Source organism: Nyctibius grandis, chromosome 3 (genome assembly GCF_013368605.1).
Source record: "Nyctibius grandis isolate bNycGra1 chromosome 3, bNycGra1.pri, whole genome shotgun sequence".
Lineage (NCBI taxonomy): Eukaryota > Metazoa > Chordata > Aves > Nyctibiiformes > Nyctibiidae > Nyctibius > Nyctibius grandis.
Window position 1 is genome coordinate 97,714,946 of NC_090660.1, and position 22,515 is coordinate 97,737,460.

The following is a 22,515-nucleotide window of genomic DNA, read 5'->3' on the forward strand; positions in this document are numbered from 1 at the left end:
ACACAAACAACTCCTGATTAAGAAGCTGATTCTGAAGTCTTGGATGTGTTTCTCTGTCTCAAGTTTTAGTTGCTTGTTTTTAACCAACGCAATAAGGTAATATTTCTAGTCTTTTCTTCTTGTATTCTACTTAGTGCTTTACAGCAATTACAACAGTCATCTTCCTTCTCCCTGCTTCTCATGAAGTTTTCATAAACGCTTTCATTATTGCAACCCTTTCAGGGTATATCGTGTGCTGCTCTGCAGTTAAAAGAGCTGGCAATTCTGTTAAACTTCTAGAAATAGAAATCTTTAAGCAGTCTGAGTCATTAGGATCTTTCTATGGTTCAAAGAACTGTGGTGTTAATACTGTAACTTGAACACCGGACCTAGCATCTGTACTCTTACAACATATTTGTGAAGGAGTGTGAAGTACTTTGAGCAGTGTATTTGGTGATGAAATTCCTGAGGTTCACATATCTTTCTTCCTTTAAATAGGTTTGGTATTTAGCTGCCTTAGTGTTAAATATTATTTGTAATAATATTTATACATAATAATGATTTATGCATAAATCATAATGTATTTATCAGAGTTGGATAACGTGAGAATAGTTTTAAAACTACAGAATGCTTATTTCTTTGGTCTCCAGGTTGCCTCTTAAGTACTCCAGATAATCTGTTATTTGACAGTGACATTGGTTTTCATCAGTTCATGGCTGTTGGTGATTGTTTCCCTAGCTCTTCTCAAGCACTCCCAATGTCTTGGCATTAATGGTGCTGCTGGAACCCTTTTGGTATGGATTTTTTTTTTTTCCACTTCTCATTTTAGCAGGCATTGCTCTTTTGATGAGCGTGTGGAAGTGTTCTCTTCTTAGACATCTTTGGTTGAGGTCACTGTATGTTTTCTCTTTTCTTACAGTGACTAGAAAGTTCAGTTCCTCCACTGTTCTGTTGAGTATGTATGCCTTCTGTTACGCAGCTCTTTGATCAAGTGAGAGACTTGGCTGATGGTCATGCTTTTTATTTTTTTGAGGCTCTGCTGGTATCATAAAGCATACTGTGCGTGCTTTTTCTTGGTGGTAAGCAGAGGACAATTGCAGTAACTTATTCTGTGAACTCTGCCTTTAAGGCTGCAGATAACCTGATCAGAGAGAGGGAAAAATAATTCGAAACAAAAGCAGCAAAATTAATGATTTCTTTCTTTAAAGACTACCTGCAAAATCTTTTTTTTTTTCCCCCTCTTCTTTTTATTTTTCTCAACTTATACTTGTTCAGTAATGAGAAATGTGCTTCCCTGCAATATTTAAGTTCCATCTTTCTGCTTTCCAGTCTCTAACAAGCAGAGAGAGGGCAAAAGAGAAATCGGAATTGTTATGTGTTCCTGCGTTTGATTCGCAGGCCAATTTTGCAGACTTTATGTAACTGCTTTCATTTGAGTTTTCTGCTGTTTTTCTTCGTGTTTGTGAGTTGTGCCTTTCCTTCGTTGTGGAGATTTTTATTGTCCCTTAAACACACATGCTTTCCAGCTTCCTGCCTGTTTGCTGTAGCAAACTGCATGGTCTTTACAGCAGTTCATGCACCTTTCCGTACTGATTGTGGATGCTTTTTGTATTCATATAATTGCTACATGAGTGAAATAGTTCTTTGATATATAAATGTGTACACCTCCACCAGCCCATTGCTTTCCTTGTTTAATACCAATCCATATGACCTGTGTGCTTATATAGTACTTAAAATTTTTGTCTTTAGTTAGATGGCAGTAACAAGTCTTTTCTGGCTCAGTAATTCCCTCATTAGTCATTTCACTAATTTTTATTAGTTCTGTATATCACAGAATTGCATCTCTTAATATGAAGGAGTTTCTTTTGAACACACTTCATCCCCTATTTTGTATTCATTTCCAGAAAAGTGTCACAGGGTAACATATTTTCCAGAATTCTCAATGATCTGCTGTGCTTCAAAGTTTCTTTTTTTTCCTTTTTTCCTCCTCCTGCATATGGAATGCATTGTCCGTATCTAACACTACAGCACCATCTATTCTTTAGCTCATCGTCTACTTTAATAGTACCCTTGGCTATCATATAGAGTTAACTTGTTATTTCAGTCTTGCAGCAAAATTCCCTATAACTTTTTAAGGTGAAGGATTTACATGTTGCAGCCACCCGGCCTCACTGCAATGCGTGTGTGGTTATATTTTCCTGTGCCAGGTTCAGTGTCAGCTCCATTGCAAGCTTGCAGCCAAGTTGTGTTCTGAGATATGCCAGGAGTCTGAGGGGCTGGATAGATGGGAATGCTGGAGACTGCGGAAAGGCTAGGACCGTTTGTAAAGGACAAAGGGTAGTAGTAAGAGTGGGTTGAAGGTACTGGAAGAAATAGTAGGGTGATACTGAGTGATTTGAGACTGTGTCAGAGAGAATTGGAGGGCAAAATATGGTGGTGATATGTGGTTAGAGATTTTGTTGCACCTGTCCGTGTGTATATTCACAAAGATGCAAAAGGGACTGCCCCAACAACTCTTAGAGTACTCAGCTCTTGGAAGTCCAGTGTTCTGCTACCACCTGTGAAGGTGAAGTGCTACCGTGTGCTTCCAGAGTCATCTTGACTTTGGGTTCTGCTTTTAAGTTGATGTAATTTGCTGGCTTATGAGTGGTATAGTTAGAAAAGGGATACTTCACGTGGGTGAAAGATTGGTTTATACTTTCTTAGATAACAACATGGTGTACTGTAGGCAGTAATGAGCGTGTGTTTGCATGTTGGCTGCTTTTTGACGAAAGGTGAGCTTTAACTGTATTCTTTGGCTGTTTCTACTTTAGCAAAGGAAGTGGTTTGGACAGTGAATTGGTCCCATGCTGCTTTGAATTGAGCAAACATTAGAGGGAAAGTGATAATGACAAAAATTTTCATAACTTTTTCCCTCTTCTATGGTGGTTCACTAAGATTTTATTACTGCACTTTAATTAGGCATTTCATTTTCATTGGAATATATTTTTCTTTATAATCTCTTTTTCTGTCTGCTCACTTGTATGAAAATTTGCTTGAGCTTCGAGTCTTTTCCTCCCCAAACAAATAAAACCTTTGTCTTTCTTTTAGCAAACTGAAGAAGCTAAGTGAAGATAGTTTAACTAAACAGCCTGAAGAAGTCTTTGATGTTCTGGAGAAACTTGGTGAAGGGTAAGTGCAGCTATTTACGAGGGGATGGGATCAGAGGGAAACAGTATATAAAACGTGTTGGAATATTAAGTTACAGAGACAGTGACTGTAAATGTCCTAAGGAATGCGTCTCTAGACAAGTTTTAATAATAAAGCGAATGCGTGCATCGGTAGACTTCCATACTTCCCCAAATATATTTATGCATTTTTGATGTCCCCTGTTTATTAAGGCAGCAAAGCTGGTTGCGCCTGCATTGGAGTTAGATACACTACCTCTTGACAAAGAGTCAGTCTTCAGAGGCACGTCTTTCCTGAGGTCCTGATAGAACGGGATTTTTTTCAGCCTGAAAAAACCTTCAAACTTCTGCATGGACATGGCTTCTGTGACTTTTTAAAGTTTCTGCATAATGGAAATAAGAAGCAGTTTATCTTGTCTAAAAAAAAATTTCCTCTTTTATTTTCAGGTCTTACGGTAGCGTGTTTAAAGCAATACACAAAGAGTCTGGGCAAGTTGTAGCAATTAAACAGGTTCCTGTGGAGTCAGATCTTCAAGAAATAATTAAAGAAATCTCTATAATGCAACAATGTGACAGGTAGGTATGGCAATTCTACTCCCTTTCTAAGAATCTGTGTGAAAATGTACTTGTGAATATAGCTGAAATATATGCAGCTGCAAACTTTTTTTAATATGGAAAACTAAAGCAGTCTGTGTTGGACAGTTTACTTAAAGGAACCACTTTGCGGACCTCCTGCTATCCTTAGCTTGGATTGAAGGAAGTCCAAATAGTGTATGTAACAGAACCTGTTGAAAGAAGTAGTACTTGCCTCTGCTTAGAATTCTTCATGCTCGCTTCACTTTACTTGCACTGACAAGCCCAAAGGTTAATTCTTCCTGTAAATGTCTTAGGCCTTGTAAATTCAGAGTTACCTGTTTCAGAAGATTGATAAAAATGTTTCTAGCACAAGATTAATGACTAGCAGTTAACTTCCAAAATAGTACTCTATCGGTTGGCTTTTTCATGCAGGAACATACCCTTTAAAAAGTGAACAATCTTCTAATAGTTCTGAAGAAGGACTGTTACCTTACACTTGTTCACAGACGGTATATCTTATGATTGCTAGTATTGTAGGAATGGAAGACTCAACATCAAGTGTCTGCAAGGATGCAGAAATTGCTTTGCATTTCCTCTCTTCTATCGACTTATCAGTTTCTTATTTGTATATTTTTTGGGGGATAATCTTTTCAGGTTTTGTCTGTAACTTAAAAGTCAGATTTGCTAGGGTGAGTATTCATGTCTGGTCAGTGGTACAAGGATCTATTGTTTGTGACTCGAAGTACAATAAGGAAAGCTTTACACTCTAGTTAGGCAAAACTTTCTTTAAAATATTGATTGCTTTAGTCATTAACTTGGTGAATTGTGTTACAGCAAATGGTCTGTTATTTATCAGTTGTTTTTGGGCTTTTGTGGCATATCAGTGTTCTGTCTTTAAATGAAAAATTTACTCTTGTTTGGCAATGAGCAGTACTCATCCCAGATTTAAAGATAATCCTTTTGATGCAGTCTGAATTCATTCAGATTTGTTGCTGAATGTTTTGCTCGGGTGTTACATGGAGCTTGATCGTACTGCTCCACAGCATGTTGTCTATGGGGTCATGAAGGAGGAGAGGAGGTTCAAATATTTATCTTTAAATATAGAGATAGAAACCTCAGGGTACATTGAAAAACAGTTGCATTTTCATGTGCTAGGTACTAACTTCTTTAGAACCTCTGCCTGAGAGCCCTGATCTGAGTATTTGTGACCTATGAACACACTGGATCTTGTAATCCATTCCCTTCTGGCATTGACTGCTCTGAATGCTAGAAGCTTGTTGAATGTATAGGCAGGGGAATGGAAGGAAAAGAAAGGATTTATGTTTTTTCCCACATTCCATGATGATGTGTGATAAGGTTGTTTCAGGTGATACTAAAAGGATTTGGGACCCTTGAGGTTTTTTTCGGGCTCCTCGTAATCCTTTTCATCCCTGTGAGACTATTCTTGCCTGTCTGGCCAACTGGAATTTTGTGACAGGTGCAGATTAAAAAGGAAGCAGTAATCTTGTTTGTCTGCTTAACTGTGGGACTAGATTTGATCCACAGAACAGGTCCTCAGCTCTTCCTGTGCACTGGAAGAAGAGTTAAAATATGTTTACTTTGATTCTTCTTATTGCTGTGCTCTTAATTCTTTTTATCTCCCTCGCTTCATTTCTTTCCCCTTACATAAAAGAAGACATTGAATAAGTTGAAAAATAGCACCTTACGAATTCTCAGAAAGAATTCTTTGTGGGCTTAAGCCATGTGAGCTGACTGGAAGCAGTGGTGTAGACTGCAGTTTGTGTATGTCTGTTAATACTAGACCAGGATTGAAACAGATACTTAAAACAAATGGCTGTGAAATATATTGACAGAGAAAAGAAGTGGTGATACTTGAGAATCTTCTAAACTTTTCACCTTTCTTTCTGTACTATGCTTCTTGTGCCATTTTCATTCTTGTCCTAGGTGGGCCTACTCAGCGTCTTATTCCTGTGTCCCCTGTCCTGCCCCCCTTTCTCTGCCCTTGTTCTTTGTTTCCTGCTTTTCTTTGAACAACATGTTGCATTTAGTATCTACTGGACATGTACTGTTGTATAACTTTTTTTTTTTGAGTAAGAGTTCAGAATTTTAGAACAGAAGCTCTTCCTTCGCTGGACAAGATGCAGCCATTCTCTGCTTGGAAAAGAAGGGTTGGGCTGCAGCTCTGCGCCATGTGCTTGTATATGTGTCATGTGCCTTCGTGCAAATACAGTGCTGTGTGGCACTGATGGGAGGGATGATGCACTTTTTAGTACTTTATTTTCACATATGGTGATTCCACAGATATTACAGAAAAGCATTGAGCTGTTGCAGCATCTCAAATAAAATATGATTAAATCTTAACACTTTACCCTTTATTCTCCATGCCTGTTTCTAGAACTAGATACACTGTATGTGCTGAAGCTTTTCTAAGGGGAAAAACGTAGATTCTAAGACAAGCAGTTAATACGGAAAAGGCTGACCCATGTAGTTAACTGGGACAAGACTTTAAGCAAATGTGAACAGTGTTTTGAGATTGCACAGCACTTGATGTTTTGAAAAGATTATCTTATCCTGATTTGTAATAATACACATTTTTTGCTGGGAATACTAGTATAGTGTTAATCTGGCAAGAGACGGTCATGAAAATCAGGGGATTTTCTTCAGAAGTAGCAGCAACCTTCCTCGCTTCAGGAATTTATAAAGGGCAAGATCAGTATGTTGTACTTGTTTGGTAGACATTTTGACTAGTTAGGAGGGAACTGGCCCACCTTGCCTTCTGTAAAGGCAAGTTCCTATAATACTGATGGCTGCTCTTTAATGAAGTAGTTTGCCGATGGTTTTGACCATCATGTTGCAGGAGGCAACCATAGGTGCTCTCTTTTTCTTACGTCAGTTTTGTAACGAAAAATGTTGCTGCCCAACATGCTGTTCCTAAAATATGGTTCCTTGCTCCAAAACAAAATAGTGTTTGATTCCACCCCACAATGCAGGTGTTCTGACCAGAAGCCACTGTCTGAGATCTCAGTATCTTACTTAGTGACTTTGGGAGATGGATGGCAACCTAACTGTAACCTCCTTTGCTTAAGTTCCTGCAAAAAACCCTCCAACCTTTTATTTCCATAAATACACCATGTAATCTCTTTTCTGAAGGAAGATGCTTGTTATGTTTACCACATCTGTTTCTGCCTTTCTTTTGCAAGCGCCTCTGAGGAAGCATTGTGTCAAGTGACAAACTGATGAGCAGCAAAGCAATATGTTGTGTTTATGACAGTACTATCGCTTCACATGAGACGCTTCAATTTGAAAATGCATTTGCAAATCCAGAAGTCTTGTTCAAACCAACACTAGATTCGGTTTAATATGCAAGTCTAGACCTGTACTTGAAATAAGTCCATGCTTGCAAAACCAGAAAAACATGGGTGATATTTCATGGTTTTTTGCTGAGGAGAGAAGCAAACAAGGCATGTTTTTAAGACGGGAAACATCCAGTAACTTTCTGAGGAGAGTTAAAAATTGAGAGGCCTTAGAGGACGGAAAAACAAAGGTATATCAGAAGACTAATGTTTGTGAAGACTATGTCTGTATTTGAAGATCACTGAAAGGTTGTGATATATATAGTAGTGCCTTTATAATTTTATTAAGCAGTCAGACTTCATTCTAACAAGGCATTGGTTAAGCTAATTGCAGTTTTAAAATGTATTTGGTTATACTTGCTTTTTAGCTGTGTTAGTGTGTGTCAAACTGTAATTTTTAACAACACTTGTGATGATGATTTTTTTGTTTCCCCTACTAAGAATTCATCTATTTATCTAACTCTTTTTTCCGTCTAGTCCCTATGTTGTCAAGTACTATGGCAGCTATTTTAAGAACACAGATCTATGGATTGTTATGGAATATTGTGGAGCTGGCTCTGTTTCGGACATAATTAGACTTCGTAATAAAACGGTGAGTTTTCTCAAAAAATGTATAACACTTATTAAAATTAAACTGTGAATTAAGACTAGAAGCCAGAATAAAAGTCAGAGTTACGAGACAAGATCTTGGTTGATGCCAAGGGGCGTATCTGTGTCTTGGTTCCTTGGAAACAAGCTTGTGTAGTTGCTCTGACTATGTTTGTCCATTCCTCTGTGCAGTGATCATCAGCAGAAGTAAATGCATTTTGGAATATGAAGATCCTGTAAGTTTCTTGAAAATTACTGCTTTGTACAAGGCAAAATTGTATGTGGCTTCTTCCCCCTACCGCTTCTGCCTCACAGTCTGTCAGCAGGCCGCTTAGTACATGCATGGTTTGAAAACAGACATAGAATTGTCTTGCTCCCACTCAGAAATTAGGGAGCGTGAGAACTAATTGGGATTAGTCAAGGAATGAGAAGGGGAAGGGTGCCACTTAAGGAATGTGAGAGGGAACCAAAATGGAGGGTTGTATGGAAGAGTCTTAATGGGCTTATAACAGAAATAATGTAGAGGAGGATGCAAACCTGTAGAAAACAGGCTTTGTTAGTTCCACTTAAGAAACAGTTTCTCTGAAAAATGTTTTATTGTAGATGTCAAATAATATTTAGTTCCTTTGAGTCCATTGTTTTCAGTAGTGTGCTGTAACAGAAGGTGTTCATTTTACCAAGTACTATGAGATGGCCCTCTGCTTGCTAGCTCTTTACATTTTGTAAACACAGCTTGAGATGTTCCTTGCACCATACCTGGGAGCAGAGAGGGAAAGAGAAGGAGAGAAAAACAATCTTTAGGCTTAGAAAATAAAATGTTAGTGAAAATGGAATTAGATTTATTAGGAAGTGAGGGTGGTGTCCAGACTAGAGGGAGCCTCTTTGGGACAGGTGGCTTGCATTAGGGCTGCTGTAATGTTCAACTGATGACTGGGGAAAAGCCAAAAACAACGTGAGATTGCTGGAGATCCTGCAACCTTTAGAACTGGTGTCCCTACAGTTGTAAGGGTTGGAAGAGTCAGTAGCTCCAATAAGAAATGGTGCAAGCTAGTCCAGAATTTAAAAAAAAAAAAAAAGAAGAAAACCCATTTAAAACAGGATTTAGAAAAATAAGGAGTGCTCTTGTGTTTGTATTAATAGAAAATGCTAGAATTTTTATTTTAAAAAAAGTGTGCGTATGTGTATGTATTTATATTAAATAAATCGGGCAATCTAGTTTCCCTCGTGTCTCATAGGATATTGACATAGTAGAGAGGTTAGAGATTTGGGAAAAGAGATGGAAAGAGATGTTTGAGTCTCAGAGCAGATGCATACCAATGATCAGACAAACTAACTCTTCTACTGCTCTTTGTGGTTAAAGTTGATATGATTAAATAATGTAAATTCTGTTCTAAGAAATAGAATAATCAGTAAATACATGGATATGTGTAATGAGGGTAAAGTTAACATACCTTTTGTAAAGGCAAGTCATGCAGCATGTGGCTAGTAGAATCCTGTAAAGGAGTTGTTGGGCACACAATTAATGCTGATTGGTGTAAAGTTGGTCTGGATGTGTTTGGTAGTGAAAGGTTTATGGACAGACTTCCACACCAGAGGGTCTTCAAGAAATACACCTGTAGTGCAGTAAATGGGGAGTTCTGTCATACATGGGTAATTGGTTTAAAGATTAAAAAAGAGGGTGTGAGTAAATAGTCATTTTTGGAATACTACGTGGGTCTGTGCTGTCCTCTTTGGCAAAGAGAGTAGAAATATCGATGAGAGAGATTTGTATTCCTAGTAGTAAAACTGGGGAAAAACTTTAAAGGCTTTGTGGTACTGAGTGTCTGACTGAGAATATAATCATAAGTAAATGTGAAGAGATACATTTGGCTTGGTGGGGGAGGCAAAGTCTTTATATACGGGTTCATGAGCATTTCAGCTTAATGTTTAGAAATAATTGAACAAGTAAAGGGGTTGCCAAAGATTACAAATAGTAGCAAGGAGGTAACAGAACTGTGGAAGCTACAGAAAGGTGACAAGTATGATCAGAAGTAAAGAATACTTCTCTAGAAGGAGATAGTAAATGAATTAGGATACTTCTGTGTTGAGAAGAGGTACCTGGAGGGAGAGGCATGGTGGAAGGTTTCGAAAACCATAAGTAGCACAAAGAAAGTGGGTAAGATATGATTATGCACTGTTTATTACAAAACAAGGGATCACTGGTGTTAGCAGATCCAAAGGAAAATTTTTTTTTTGTCTACACATGATGATGAGGTCCACTGTATAGTTATAGATGATCTTATAGGTGCTAAGAGTTTGTTTTCAAAAGGCAATTGAATAAGACCAGGAAAAAATGACTGTGGCTGAATACGAATATTTAATGGCTGGAGTGGGAAATCCATGTGCTTCAGATCTCTGGGAGGGTGAAGAAGACAGCTATCACTGTTTACTTGGCGTGTACTTACATTCGTCCATAGGTACCTACTGTAGGCCACTGATGAAGACAGCCTACCAGGCTAGATAGAAATTTTATTCTGATTTAGGATAGGGGGTGTTCTGGTGCATGTAACAAAAAAGCAAAGCAAACTCCTCCATTTCTTACTTACTGTGCCTACGTCTTGCAAATTTTGGAAGATTTAGGCAGAGGCTCTGTACTTGTTTGAATGCTCTCTCTTTGTGGAACAGTGACCTGATCACCCAGACTATTGTGTGGTGGAAAGCTTGTGACTGTGTTACTGGAATGAGGCTGCTTGAAGTACTTCAGCATTCTGTTGGTGACCACCTTTTTTTTTTTTTTTTTTTTTTTTAATGGAAACAAGAAGTGGTTTCATGGTGCTTTTCACAAGAAAAAAAGAAATGTCTTCACTTGGAATTGACTCGTTTTTTGTCAGAATGTTTGTTGGATAGGCCCAGACACACAGCGTTATGTGTTCTGTAATTTTCCTAAGTTGTCGAATGAAGACTCTGGCTGAGCCAAGGGAAAGTTTATTTCCTGCTTCTCTATATGTAAAGAAAAGAAACTGAGGAAGAGAGAGTTGAAGTAAGAACTCTTACTTTAAGGTAATGGTCATCAGGATCATCATATCAAAATACATCGTAGGAAAGCGTGAAAAGAAGCATGACCAGCAGGTCAAGGGAGGTGATTCTGCCCCTCTGCTCTGCTCTCACGAGACACCACATGGAGTACTGTGTCCAGCTCTGGGGCCTCCAACATAAGAAGGACAGGGATCTGTTGGAGTGAGTCCAGAGGAGGGCCATGAAGATGATCAGAGGGCTGGAGCACCTCTCCTGTAAAGAGAGGCTGAGAGAGTTGGGGCTGTTCAGCCTGGAGAAGAGAAGGCTCTGGGGAGACCTTATAGCAGCCTTCCAGTGATAGGACAAGGGGTAACAGTTTTAAACTGAAAGAGGGTAGATTTAGATTAGATATTAGGCAGAAATTCTTTCCTGTGAGGGTGGTGAGACACTGGACCAGGTTGCCCAGAGAAGTTGTGGCTGCCCCCTTCCTGACAGTGTTCAAGGCCAGGTTGGATGGGGCTTTGAGCAAGCTGGTGTAGTGGAAGGTGTCCCTGTTCAAGGCAGGGGGGTTGGAAATAGATGATCGTTAAGGTCCCTGTCAACCCAAACCATTCTATGATATGATTCTGAAAGGTGAATGTCCCCTCATATTTGGGGAGTAGAAGTTACTATGTATTTGACCTTGTAGCTTATCTCTAAAAGTAAGAATTTACCGATCTTTTTTTTTTCTGTATCTGTTTCCCCTACTTCTTCAAACATTTCGTTGTTTGTCTAGAAAGCGAACAATGCTGGACTTTGCTCTAATGGACCAAAAATGAGGGAAGCAGAATTCAAAGTTAAGGAAATTTCTAGTGACTGTTGGGAGCCTGTTCATATCAAGAGATTTTTAGCTTGACAGGAGCAGCTTCTTGTCCAAGAGGCCCAAGCTAATTCTTTGAAGTTAAATCGACCTCTGGCATTCTGCCCAAGAGTATTCTAGCATGTCAGGCAGATCAGCAGCACTGGAGCAAGCTTATGATGCCTGTTAGCTCAACTGAGGTGTGCTATTCGTCAGTCCAAGGCAACAAAGCTGTATATCTAGTTTTGTCTGCCTTTCTCAGAGACTGCTTTGGGAGGTACGTGTATTTTATACAGTCAAACTGTGGGTCGCTGCCAAAAAGGGCAGTTCCACTGTTATCCTTCAGCCTGGCTGATGTGTTCCTGCCTTTTCCACATCTCAGATGCAGTGGTTGTGTGGCTGCAGGGTAATCTTGGATAAGCTTGATGATCTGATGGGGCAACTTTTTCCTCTCTAGTCTGTCCTCCCCACCCCCTCGTGAGCTAATTCAGGAACTTACGGCAGCACAGTGGCTTGATCTGATGCAAGAGAGATATTAGGAATGAGCAGTGGGGAAAGGGAAGGAAAAGAAGGAATGAGACTGACTTTTTCAGTGGCAGCTTGCAATAGAATGAGATAATTACAATGTGAAGCAATACTTTAAGTCCTGCTGGCTGCTGTTAACATATTGGGGAGTACTGACGTACCAGCAGCCCTACCTCTCTACTGATAATTTAGGGTGCACTTGCTTATGCGCTGATCAACTGAGTCATTCTAATCCTGTCTTATTTGGGGATCAATTCAGTTGACTGTAGCATACCATATAGTGGCTCTGCAGTGGACTTATGAAACAAAACCTGCTTATTTGGGACAATATTATAAGTGACAAGTGTAGTAATGAACTACTCTACAGGTGGTGTGCTGTTGGGACCAAAGGTCTTGCATCTTGTATCTGAACTGTGGATTCCTTTACATACCAATTTGTTTATCAGTTACATATACATTGCCTCATGTATTCTTATTGATTGTCTTTTGCCGTGTTTTCTTAGCTAATTACTTTTTTCATGTGTTTAGACTCCAGTAATTCAAATGAATAGCATATCTGTATCTCTAGATGCTGTGTTTGAATGTCCTCCTGGTTTTGCTTTCTGTATATGCTACCATGGGGGTCCAGGGCAGACTTTTGTTACCTCTCTGGGCTAAAGGCACTTTGCTCATAAGAATGTTATTTTGCATTTTTAAGCAGTCATATTTCTCTGTAATTTCACACTTAAAATAGTTTTAATATGTAGGCCTTTGCTGCACTAAAGTATCACAGAATCACAGAATGTTAGGGATTGGAAGGGACCTCGAAAGATCATCTAGTCCAATCCCCCTGCCGGGGCAGGATTGCCTAGACCATATCACACAGGAACGCGTCCAGGCGGGTTTTGAATGTCTCCAGAGAAGGAGGCTCCACAACCTCTCTGGGCAGCCTGTTCCAGTGTTCGGTCACCCTCACCGTAAAGAAGTTTTTCCTCATATTTATGTGGAACCTCCTGTGTTCCAGCTTGCACCCATTGCCCCTTGTCCTGTCAAGGGATGTCACTGAGAAGAGCCTGGCTCCATCCTCATGACACTTGCTCTTTACATATTTATAAACATTAACGAGGTCCCCCCTCAGTCTCCTCTTCTCCAAGCTAAAGAGACCCAGCTCCCTCAGCCTCTCCTCATAAGGGAGATGTTCCACCCCCTTAATCATCTTCGTGGCTCTGCGCTGGACTCTCTCTAGCAGTTCCCTGTCCTTCTTGAACTGAGGGGCCCAGAACTGGACACAATATTCCAGATGGGGCCTCACCAGGGCAGAGTAGAGGGGGAGGAGAACCTCTCTTGACCTGCTAACCACACCCCTTCTAATACACCCCAGGATGCCATTGGCCTTCTTGACCACAAGGGCACACTGCTGGCTCATGGTCATCCTGCTGTCCACTAGGACCTCCAGGTCCCTTTCCCCTACGCTGGTCTCCAACAGCTCTGTCCCCAACTTGTTCTGGTACATGGGGTTGTTCTTGCCCAGATGCAGGACTCTACACTTGCCCTTGTTATATTTCATTAAATTTCTCCCCGCCCAACTCTCCAGCCTGTCCAGGTCCCTCTGAATGGCTGCGCAGCCTTCTGGTGTGTCAGCCACTCCTCCCAGTTTGGTGTCATCAGCGAACTTGCTGACAGCGCACTCTAATCCCTCATCCAAGTCATTAATGAATATATTGAATAGTACTGGTCCCAGTACCGACCCTTGAGGGACTCTGCTAGACACAGGCCTCCAACTGGACTCTGTCCCATTGACCACCACTCTCTGGCTTCTTTCCTTCAGCCAGTTCACAATCCACCTCATTACCCGATCATCCAGATCACACTTCCTCAGTTTAGCTGCGAGGATGCTGTGGGAGACCGTGTCAAACGCTTTACTGAAATCGAGATAGACCACATCCACAGCTTTACCATCATCTGTCCACCGGGTTATGTCCTCATAAAAGGCTATCAAGTTGGTTAAGCATGACTTCCCCTTGGTGAAGCCATGCTGAGTGCCCCTAATGATCCCCCTATCCTTGATGTGCCTAGAGACAGCACCAAGGACAAGTTGTTCCATCACCTTTCCGGGGATGGAGGTGAGGCTGACCGGTCTATAGTTCCCCGGGTTCTCCTTCTTGCCCTTTTTGAAGACTGGAGTGACATTCGCTTTCCTCCAGTCCTCAGGCACCTCTCCCGTTGCCCACGACTTAGCAAAGATGATGGAGAGTGGCCTAGCAATGACTTCTGCCAGCTCCCTCAGCACCCGCGGGTGCATCCCATCAGGGCCCATGGATTTATGGACATGTGATTTGTAGCTATAAATTGGTTATCTGAGGCCTAATAACTCTTATGTTTTCTGTTTAAGTAGCATCTATCACAGTATAATTTCCTCAGTTTTGCTCACATGGATTAAATAGTATCCAGCCAGGCCATGCACAAAGACTGAAACTCCTTCTGCGCTGGTTGCCTTGTTTTAATGATCTCGGTTGCTGGAAGTCATGGCAATGGACAAGTCCATTGTGGATATGCTGCTGACCATGTTCCATCAGTAAGCCTTCTGGGAGGTGAATTGAATCAATGGGCTAGTCAGCTGTGTTACTGATCTTTAGACAAAGGCTCTTCAAGTACTTTTCGATACAGCTGGACTGAGGAAGAGGAGTAAAGTAGTTTATCCCAGATGTCCTGGTTGCCTTATTCAGTGTCTAGCCTTACAAACCAGGGTAGTCTATACTAGCTTCTGCAGTGGGGCACAGAGATCATTCAGTGCTTGATGAAAAAAATCCTTATTATAACAGTGAGCTATTTACTGTTACATAGATGCTGGGTGGTATTATGTCAATTTTTAGGAATTATTTTTCCTAGTTCTTTAGACTAGCATTGTATGTTCCTTCAAAAATGGGTTGTGGTGTCTGAATCTCAAAAGGATAGACCTGTTTTGTAAACATGCAGTAAAACTGTGTTCATCTGCTTGGAAATTAGCTCATAGGAGAAAATTAGTTTTCATCTCGAGGCGGGGGGGGGGGAAGTATTTATTGTTTGTGTGCCAGAAATGAGATGCATTGTATATGTTGGTTAATTGTCATGAAAGAAGAGCGAGTTAGAGCTATACTGTTATTCATCAGTTTCCCAAATAACTATGTGTATATTACATGCAAATAAGGCTTCCAAAAAAGCATTCAGAAGTTGTGAAGTTTCAGAACGAAGACTGGCCATGCAGCATCCTCTGGTACATGTGCAGTGTGCAACACTAATTGCCCTCTCTTCTTCCTTTTTCTACAGGACTCAGTGTTAGTGGGTCATGCTTACGCAGTGAGGCATCACTGTATATGCTGTTAAAATAGTATATAATCTGAGGCCTGGTGTTTATTTGCAAAATACTAAAAGAGTTACTCTGAAAACAGAATTGTCTTTCCCCAAACTTTATCTGACCTTCATCTTCCCATTAAAATAAATACTGTTATTAACTAGTCAGATATTTCTATGAACATCTACAGGTCAGTTCTAAGGAGAGTTAGCTTCCTGGATGATTTCTGTAGTTTTCCCACCTAGATTACCCAAGGTAGATGCATAAAAGGTTGGAGATCCATTTTGTGGGCAGTCTTAAAACTGTTGGTAGCGATGTACTGTTAAAATGCTTAGCATCGTATAATTCACAGGCTTTGTGTTTTTAAAATGTGCTTCTTGGAAGAAAGCTTACAGAATACTACTTCAGTACCAATGGCTGTATTTGCTGGGTTTCACAATGTTTATATTTGCTACTGATCTCTTTCTGCAGTCAGGTCACTGCTAGAAGCTGAGAGAGGCTATAATAGGTTGGGGAGGGGATAGAATTTTCATGTTTTTTCTGATCTATACAGACTATCTAGTTGCATATTTAACCGATGTCCTTTCACTCCCCACCATCCCCCAGTTTTCAGAAGGGAAATTTGGAGAGATTTTAGGAGAACGGCGGAAGTTGCATCTGTGGTTTGAACTCAGTTACTCATTTTTCAATTTGAGCTGCTGAAGATTTTTCAAAGAAAAGATAGTTAGACTTACATCATGTAAGCAACAGCTTTTTTCCCCCTCCTTGTATATAATTTTCAGTAATGCTAGTTTTAAGTTGCTGAAACAATAAAATGACCATGTAAACACAGAATATGAAGAAATCTATACTAATGTGTTCCAATCAAAGGCAGCTGTTTAAATGAATGTTAAATCAAGGTAGTCCTTTATTGGTACCCCATATACACCTCACATCACAAAACACTCAAAGTCTTATTCCTGTTATACTAAAGGGTGGAAGTTTAACCTTATTGCCACCCCACAACGCTCTTTCCCCTCAAAGAACCCCATCATTGTTTGCCTTGGAGAGCCGGAAATATCAGCTGAATTGTTAATGTCTTTCCAGTTTGAGTCAGTCTTTCTGCATATAAACTTCTAATCCAGGCAATAAAATTTGTCTCAATGTAAGGATTAAACCAAGTTTCGTTAAGGTCAGAACAACATATCCCTTTTCAATATATATTTTATTTTACAATAAAAGAATGTGTTTAAAGTTGGAATGGATTTGTTGCTGTATATTATTGTGGTGAGTTCGATTAGGTTAATCAGGACTTTGTTCAACTGAGTTTTGAAAATCTGAAAAGGGGAGAGTCAGCAATCTCTCTCTGCAGCCCTGTGAACTTCTTTCTTCTTGTATCTACCTGAACTTCCTTTGTGACCACTTATGACTGTTGCTCATTCTCCTTTTTCTCTGCTACTCTCAGAAGTGTCTGCCTCTATGAGAAATTTTTTTAATCCCCCCTTCAGATTGTTGAAAATTGCATTGAAATATCCACTCTTGTTCAGATAAGGCAAACTTTGCTCTGTCAACGTGCTGCATCATGTGTTCTAGCCCCCACTGCTAAACTGTCCAGTTTGTCAGTATTTCTTTTATAGTAGCTTGAAACTGGGCACAGTGTTCTGAATTTGGCTTTACATGTGCTAAATAAAGGGGAATAACTAAATGACATCCTCAGCTCTCTCTTTATCCTCATAGGAAAGTGGCCAGGTTAATTTGGCATGATTTCCTTCTGGTAAACTTAAGCTGGCTGTTTCCAATCACCTTTTTACCCTTTGTGTGTCTAAAAATTAGCTTCTATGAGGATTTGCTCCATAATAGCCTAGGGACTGAGGATAAGATGGCCAGCGTGTAATTCCTCAAATCATTCTTCTTGCCCTTTTTGAAGATGGTGTCATAAGGGGACATACCTTGATTGCTGTAATTTTTTAAAGCTGATAAGAAGTAGCATTGAGTTGGCACTAGCCAGCTCCTTGGTACATTTGGATGCATCTCATCTGCTGCTATGGACTTATATTTGGCCAGTTTATTGGAGTAATTCCTAACTCCTTCCACTTTTACTAAGGCAGAGACAACGGAGAGCCAGGGAAACCCTACTAAAAACTGATACAAAGACAATGCTTAGATGATTTCTGCATCATTTGTCAATAGATTGACCCCCTCCCCCCCATTTAGCAGCAGGCCAACATTTTTTCCTGTGCTTTTTTTCCTTTTCTTTTTTTTTTTTTGCATATAGAGCAATACGAGCTCTTCTTGCTATTCTCTGTATTGCTGTCCACTTTCAAACCCACCCTAGCCTTGGCCTTCCTAATTCTGCTCCTTAGTATCCAGGCGATGCTTCTTTATTTGTCTTTAGTAATCTGTTCCTGCTTCTGTCTGTTATAAGCTTCAGTTTGTACACTTTAGCTCAGTCAGGAGTTCCTAGTTCATCCAAGATGGCTTCCTGCTGTGCTTCCTCATTATCTTGCATGTCAGTAAGGACTGTGATCGTACTTTGAGGAGGTTGCCCTTGATGCTCAGCCAGCTCTTCAAGGTCCCATTGTCCTTTAGGGCAGCATGCCCTGGCATCCCATCTACTAGTTCCTTTAACAAGCTGAGGTTTGCTATCTGGGAATCTGGTTCTGCTACTGCTTTTGTCACTTCCCTCCATAACTTAACCTCCAGCATCTCATAGTCACTGCCAAGGCTGCCTCTGCTATCCCTGGTGAGTTCTTACTCTCTCATCAGTAGCTGGTCTAGTGGAACATGTCCTGTAGTGGGCCTGCACAGCACCTGCAGTAAAAATTATTACTACTCATTCCTGGAATTTTTTTGTGCCCTGCCCTGTTGCCCTTCCAACAGGTATTGAGGTGGTTGACCCCCTGCCCTGGCCAATCAATGGCCTATGATCAGAGGCTTCTTCCAGTGCTGAGGATGATGTCATCTGCTTCACCTTTTTGATTGGGTGGTTTGTAGCAAGTGCTGCGATGGCAGCCATCTTTTGGGCTACCCTTCTGATTTTGACCTATAAACTCTCAACAAGTTTAAATGTTCCATAGCAGAGCTGCATGTTTGTGTAGAGCTCAACCCTGCCCATCCATCCTGCTTATGGCTTGTGATGAGCCTGCATCCGTCTCTCACAACATGCTAGTTGTGCGAGCTATTCAGTTGTGTCTGTAATTCCAGTGACATCATAGCTGTGCACAGGCTGGCAGTTCTTCCTGTTTGCATCACAGGCTGTATACTTCTGTGCCCAGGGTTTCAGATGTACCCATCTGCCCTATGTTATCTCAAAAGGTGTAAGAAAACCTCCCCTGGAACCCTGTCTGATATGTGCTTCCCCATTTGTTCCTCCACTGAAGGCTTTGGTTTCTGTTCTTTGGTGAACCTAGTTTATATCTCTTCTCACTAGGTTAGCAAGCCTGTTGGCAAAGATACTCTTGACCGTTGTCAGGTAGATCCTGTTTCTTCCCAGTAGTCGTCATTCCTCTGAGGATCCTGTGTTCGTAACAGCAGCAAAGCATTAGTGTTTTTAGCAGACCTGCTGGAAGGTGTGGCTCTGCAGATGCTTCTGCTTGAGGCTTTCCCCTTGTCTGGCAGGATCAAGAAGACCACCACAATGACCATTGTTCACTTAATACAGGTTATTCAAGATCTCCCTTGGTGACGCTGTCAGGGCCAATGTGGATGGTGCGAACAGGTGTGTAGTTTGTGAGCCAAGTGATCTATTTGCAAATACGTTTTATGTAATGGTCAAGTTGTTTTTAAACAGTGACAACCCAAATAAGTGCTTCCTGTTTGAAAGGCATGTGGTCATATTTTTTTAAATGACCCATGGTTAGGATTTCCATTGAAGTTCTTGATCTTATTCACAGTGCTTTGTCAGAACAAGACTTTGAAGAACGAAACTAACTAAACTGGTGCTGATCACAACTGTGTGTAGACATGACAAATGCGTGCCGTGATACTGAATCATAGTTAAAATCTGTTTTCCCACATTATCTGTACTTAGTACAGTGCTGAAGAGACTCCGTACCATTCTGCATTACTTCCAAGGCTGTGCTCAGCATCTGGTTAGCCAGTTTAGTACCTCATAGATATGTTACAGTAAGCTGGAACTTGGTAGTGAGGAATAAGGGCTAAGGAGTCTGACTTCTGTATTCTAATCAGTTCTTGATCTCCCTATGTATACTTACTAGTGCTAGCTAATGTTGAGCATGTGGCCATGGGAGATGCCTGAGATTTCCTGAAATAGTTTTCCATACAAGCCACTAGATACGTTTTAGATAATTTTATGTTGCTGCTAGGCTGTATTCATTTTCAAACTACAGATAGAAGACTGATTTGTTAGCACTATCTTGAATTATCTAGTACAAAAATACTAATTTAAGGAGAAGATGGGATCTGTTGCATATTATATTCAAGAAACATTACAAAAGTTATGTTACTGGGATTACATAGTTAAAAATCTGAAAAAATACCAACACTGATCATCACCTGTGCAGTGAATTGTCGTTGTTATGTTTATTGGGGCATATTTTCCATACGATATGGATTGAGAGCAGCCCTGAGGAGAAGGACTTGGGGGTGGTCGTTGACGAGAAGCTCAACGTGAGCCGGCAGTGTGTGCTTGTAGTCCAGAAGGCAAACCATATCCTGGGCTGCATCAAAAGAAGTGTGACCAGCAGGTCAAGGGAGGTGATTCTCCTCCTCTGCTCTTGTGAGACCCCACCTGGAGTAGTGCGTCCAGCTCTAGGGTCCCCAGCATAAGAAGGACATGGAGCTGTTGGAGCGAGTCCAGAGGAGGGCCATGAAGATGATCAGAGGGCTGGAGCACCTCTCCTGTGAAGAGAGACTGAGAGAGTTGGGCTTGTTCAGCTTGGAGAAGAGCAGGCTCCAGCAGCCTTCCAGTACCTGAAGGGGGCCTACAGGAAAGCTGGAGACGGGCTTTTTACAAGGGCATGTAGTGATAGGACGAGGGGGAATGGTTTTGAACTGCAGGAGGGTAGATTTAGATTAGATATTAGGAAGAAATTCTTTTGTGTGGGGATGGTGAGACACTGGACCAAGTTGCCCAGAGAAGTTGTGGCTGCCCCCTCCCTGTCAGTGTTCAAGGCCAGGTTGGATGGGGCTTTGATCAACCTGGTCTAGAGAAAGGGTGTCCCTGCCTGTGGCAGGGGGGTGGGAACTAGATGACTTTAAGGTCCCTTCCAACCCCAACCATTCTATGATTCTATGGGCAGCATGACTTGGGCTCAGTAAGAGTAATGACACTTGCTGCCTCATTTCCTTCGTATGAGCCTATGCCTAAGTTGTTATACTTGAGTAAAACTGGATTCTCCTGTGGTAGTGCGTTCTTATTCTGGCTATTACTGTAATATTGAGGTGTCCCCTTAGTTATGATATAGGAAGAAGAAGGGATTATCTCCATTAGTTTGAGACAATTATTGAAAGTCTCAGACCAAACCTTGTCATCATAAGTAACTTAGATGTCATGATTTGGTACCTCATTCAAGGCGCAGGCTGTGTTTGAACAGCACTGTCTTTGCACAGAGCTTGCAGATCTGCCTAAAAAAAGAAGTTTGAAAAGTAATTGCTCTGAAAGTGAAGCTCCAAGTGGCTTCAGGAGAGTGTAGTCTTATTGAACCTTGTAGCAGATGGTGGGAACCAGAATCTAATGTTGACTTCAGGCTAGAGCGGCAACCGTAACAACTCTTTTTCTCTCTGAAGCTTTCTCCTTTAATTCATAAGTTATACTTCACATATTACAAGCGGGAAGGGTATTGTAGCAACTATCGTCTCTTCTCCCGTGCTCATTTGCTTGTCTCTCCTGCATCTCAGCCTCTTTGTTAGTTCAGCCTTGTCTTCACATAAATGAAGACTTGGAGAGGTATGTGATTATGATAAGATCGGTGATGTTTGAGCTTCATAGCTTCTGGTGGAAGAATGATTATAGCATGGTGCCTTTTATTTCCCATGAGCATGGACTTACCCAGTGTACTTGACTAATCAGACTGTTTAGATGCAGTGATCTGATACTTCCTGGAAGCATCGGGCTTAATATGCGTGTATTACTTAGTGTAAGAAGAGCAGATGGGAATGGACTTAGGCAGTTAAAGCAATTCAGCTGACCCAGACCCCATCAGAGGGGCCCTCAGGAAGGAGAATGATTGACTGTGAGCAGAGAACCTGTAGATGAGATGTCCCAACAGCTGCATGGATTAGGTAGTGTGTGATAGACTGTATAAATGCACCCTTGAGTCTCTCTTGTGCATGGCATCCATAGCCTGTTAGATGTAAATATATGGATTAGCTGGTTTCCTAATAGATGTGGAACACCTGAATTTGCTGCGATCCGCTTTGCTTCAAATTTCCATTTTAAAGATTGGCTTCATGGTTAATGTTTTACGTAGGCTGTAGAGTTGTTCACCTTTATCATCACATTCATTTTAATATATAACTTGTGTGTGGTTTTGATGATGAAGGATTTGAAGCTGTTTCATGGCTGACTCATATTTGGAGGGTAGTACCAGCCAATCAAAGGGACACAGCATGCAGAATTAGAACTAGCCAAAGATACCAAGCAGACAAATGTTCCACAGGATTTTAAATTAGGATCTTGACACCACTGGAAATCAGAAATGAAGTAGAAAGATGACTGTGAAATTATACTAAGGTGCAAGGTATAGAGCATGTTATGCTGATGGAAGAATGGTGCTGTGTGTTTAAAAGCTCAGAATAAAATAAATCATCTGTTTTAACAGGAAACATAATACCCATGTGGCTTGATCAGGAATAGTACAGTATAAGAACCATATATCTAGACCAGGATAGCAACATTGACTGGAACATATTACTAGTATTAAAATATTAAATAGTTTTGTTTCTTTTAATAGTACTGTGTGGTAGTTATCAATGGCATTACTTGTATGTCAACATCAAACTACTGTTAGAACTAGAGAGTACTGGATATTAAGTCGATGGCAAGTCGTGCGCTATGGCAAGGCATATTATGGGCTGATTCTGTACTTAACTGTTTCCTTTGTAAGTTGAAAGTCACTTGCAGTGACACAGGACTACACTACCTATGTAGTGACTTTTAACCATCTTAAGAGGAGAGCCTGTGATTTAGGGTAAAGAAGGGAGGAGACATAATATGAAGTATTTTGATGTGGATTTTAATAGTTT

The 22,515-nt window shown here is 40.8% G+C and overlaps 1 protein-coding gene across 2 annotated transcripts in view; it reads left to right on the forward strand.

Annotated features, from left to right (window-relative positions):
* Window positions 1–22,515, forward strand: part of STK3 (serine/threonine kinase 3) — a 153,483-nt gene that overhangs the window by 4,582 nt on the left and 126,386 nt on the right. For both annotated transcript variants that reach the window (XM_068396881.1, XM_068396882.1), the window contains exons 2-4: window positions 3,070–3,150; window positions 3,594–3,722; window positions 7,553–7,667. In XM_068396881.1, coding sequence (XP_068252982.1) covers window positions 3,070–3,150; window positions 3,594–3,722; window positions 7,553–7,667 — 325 coding nt within the window. The remainder of the gene's footprint in view (window positions 1–3,069; window positions 3,151–3,593; window positions 3,723–7,552; window positions 7,668–22,515) is intronic.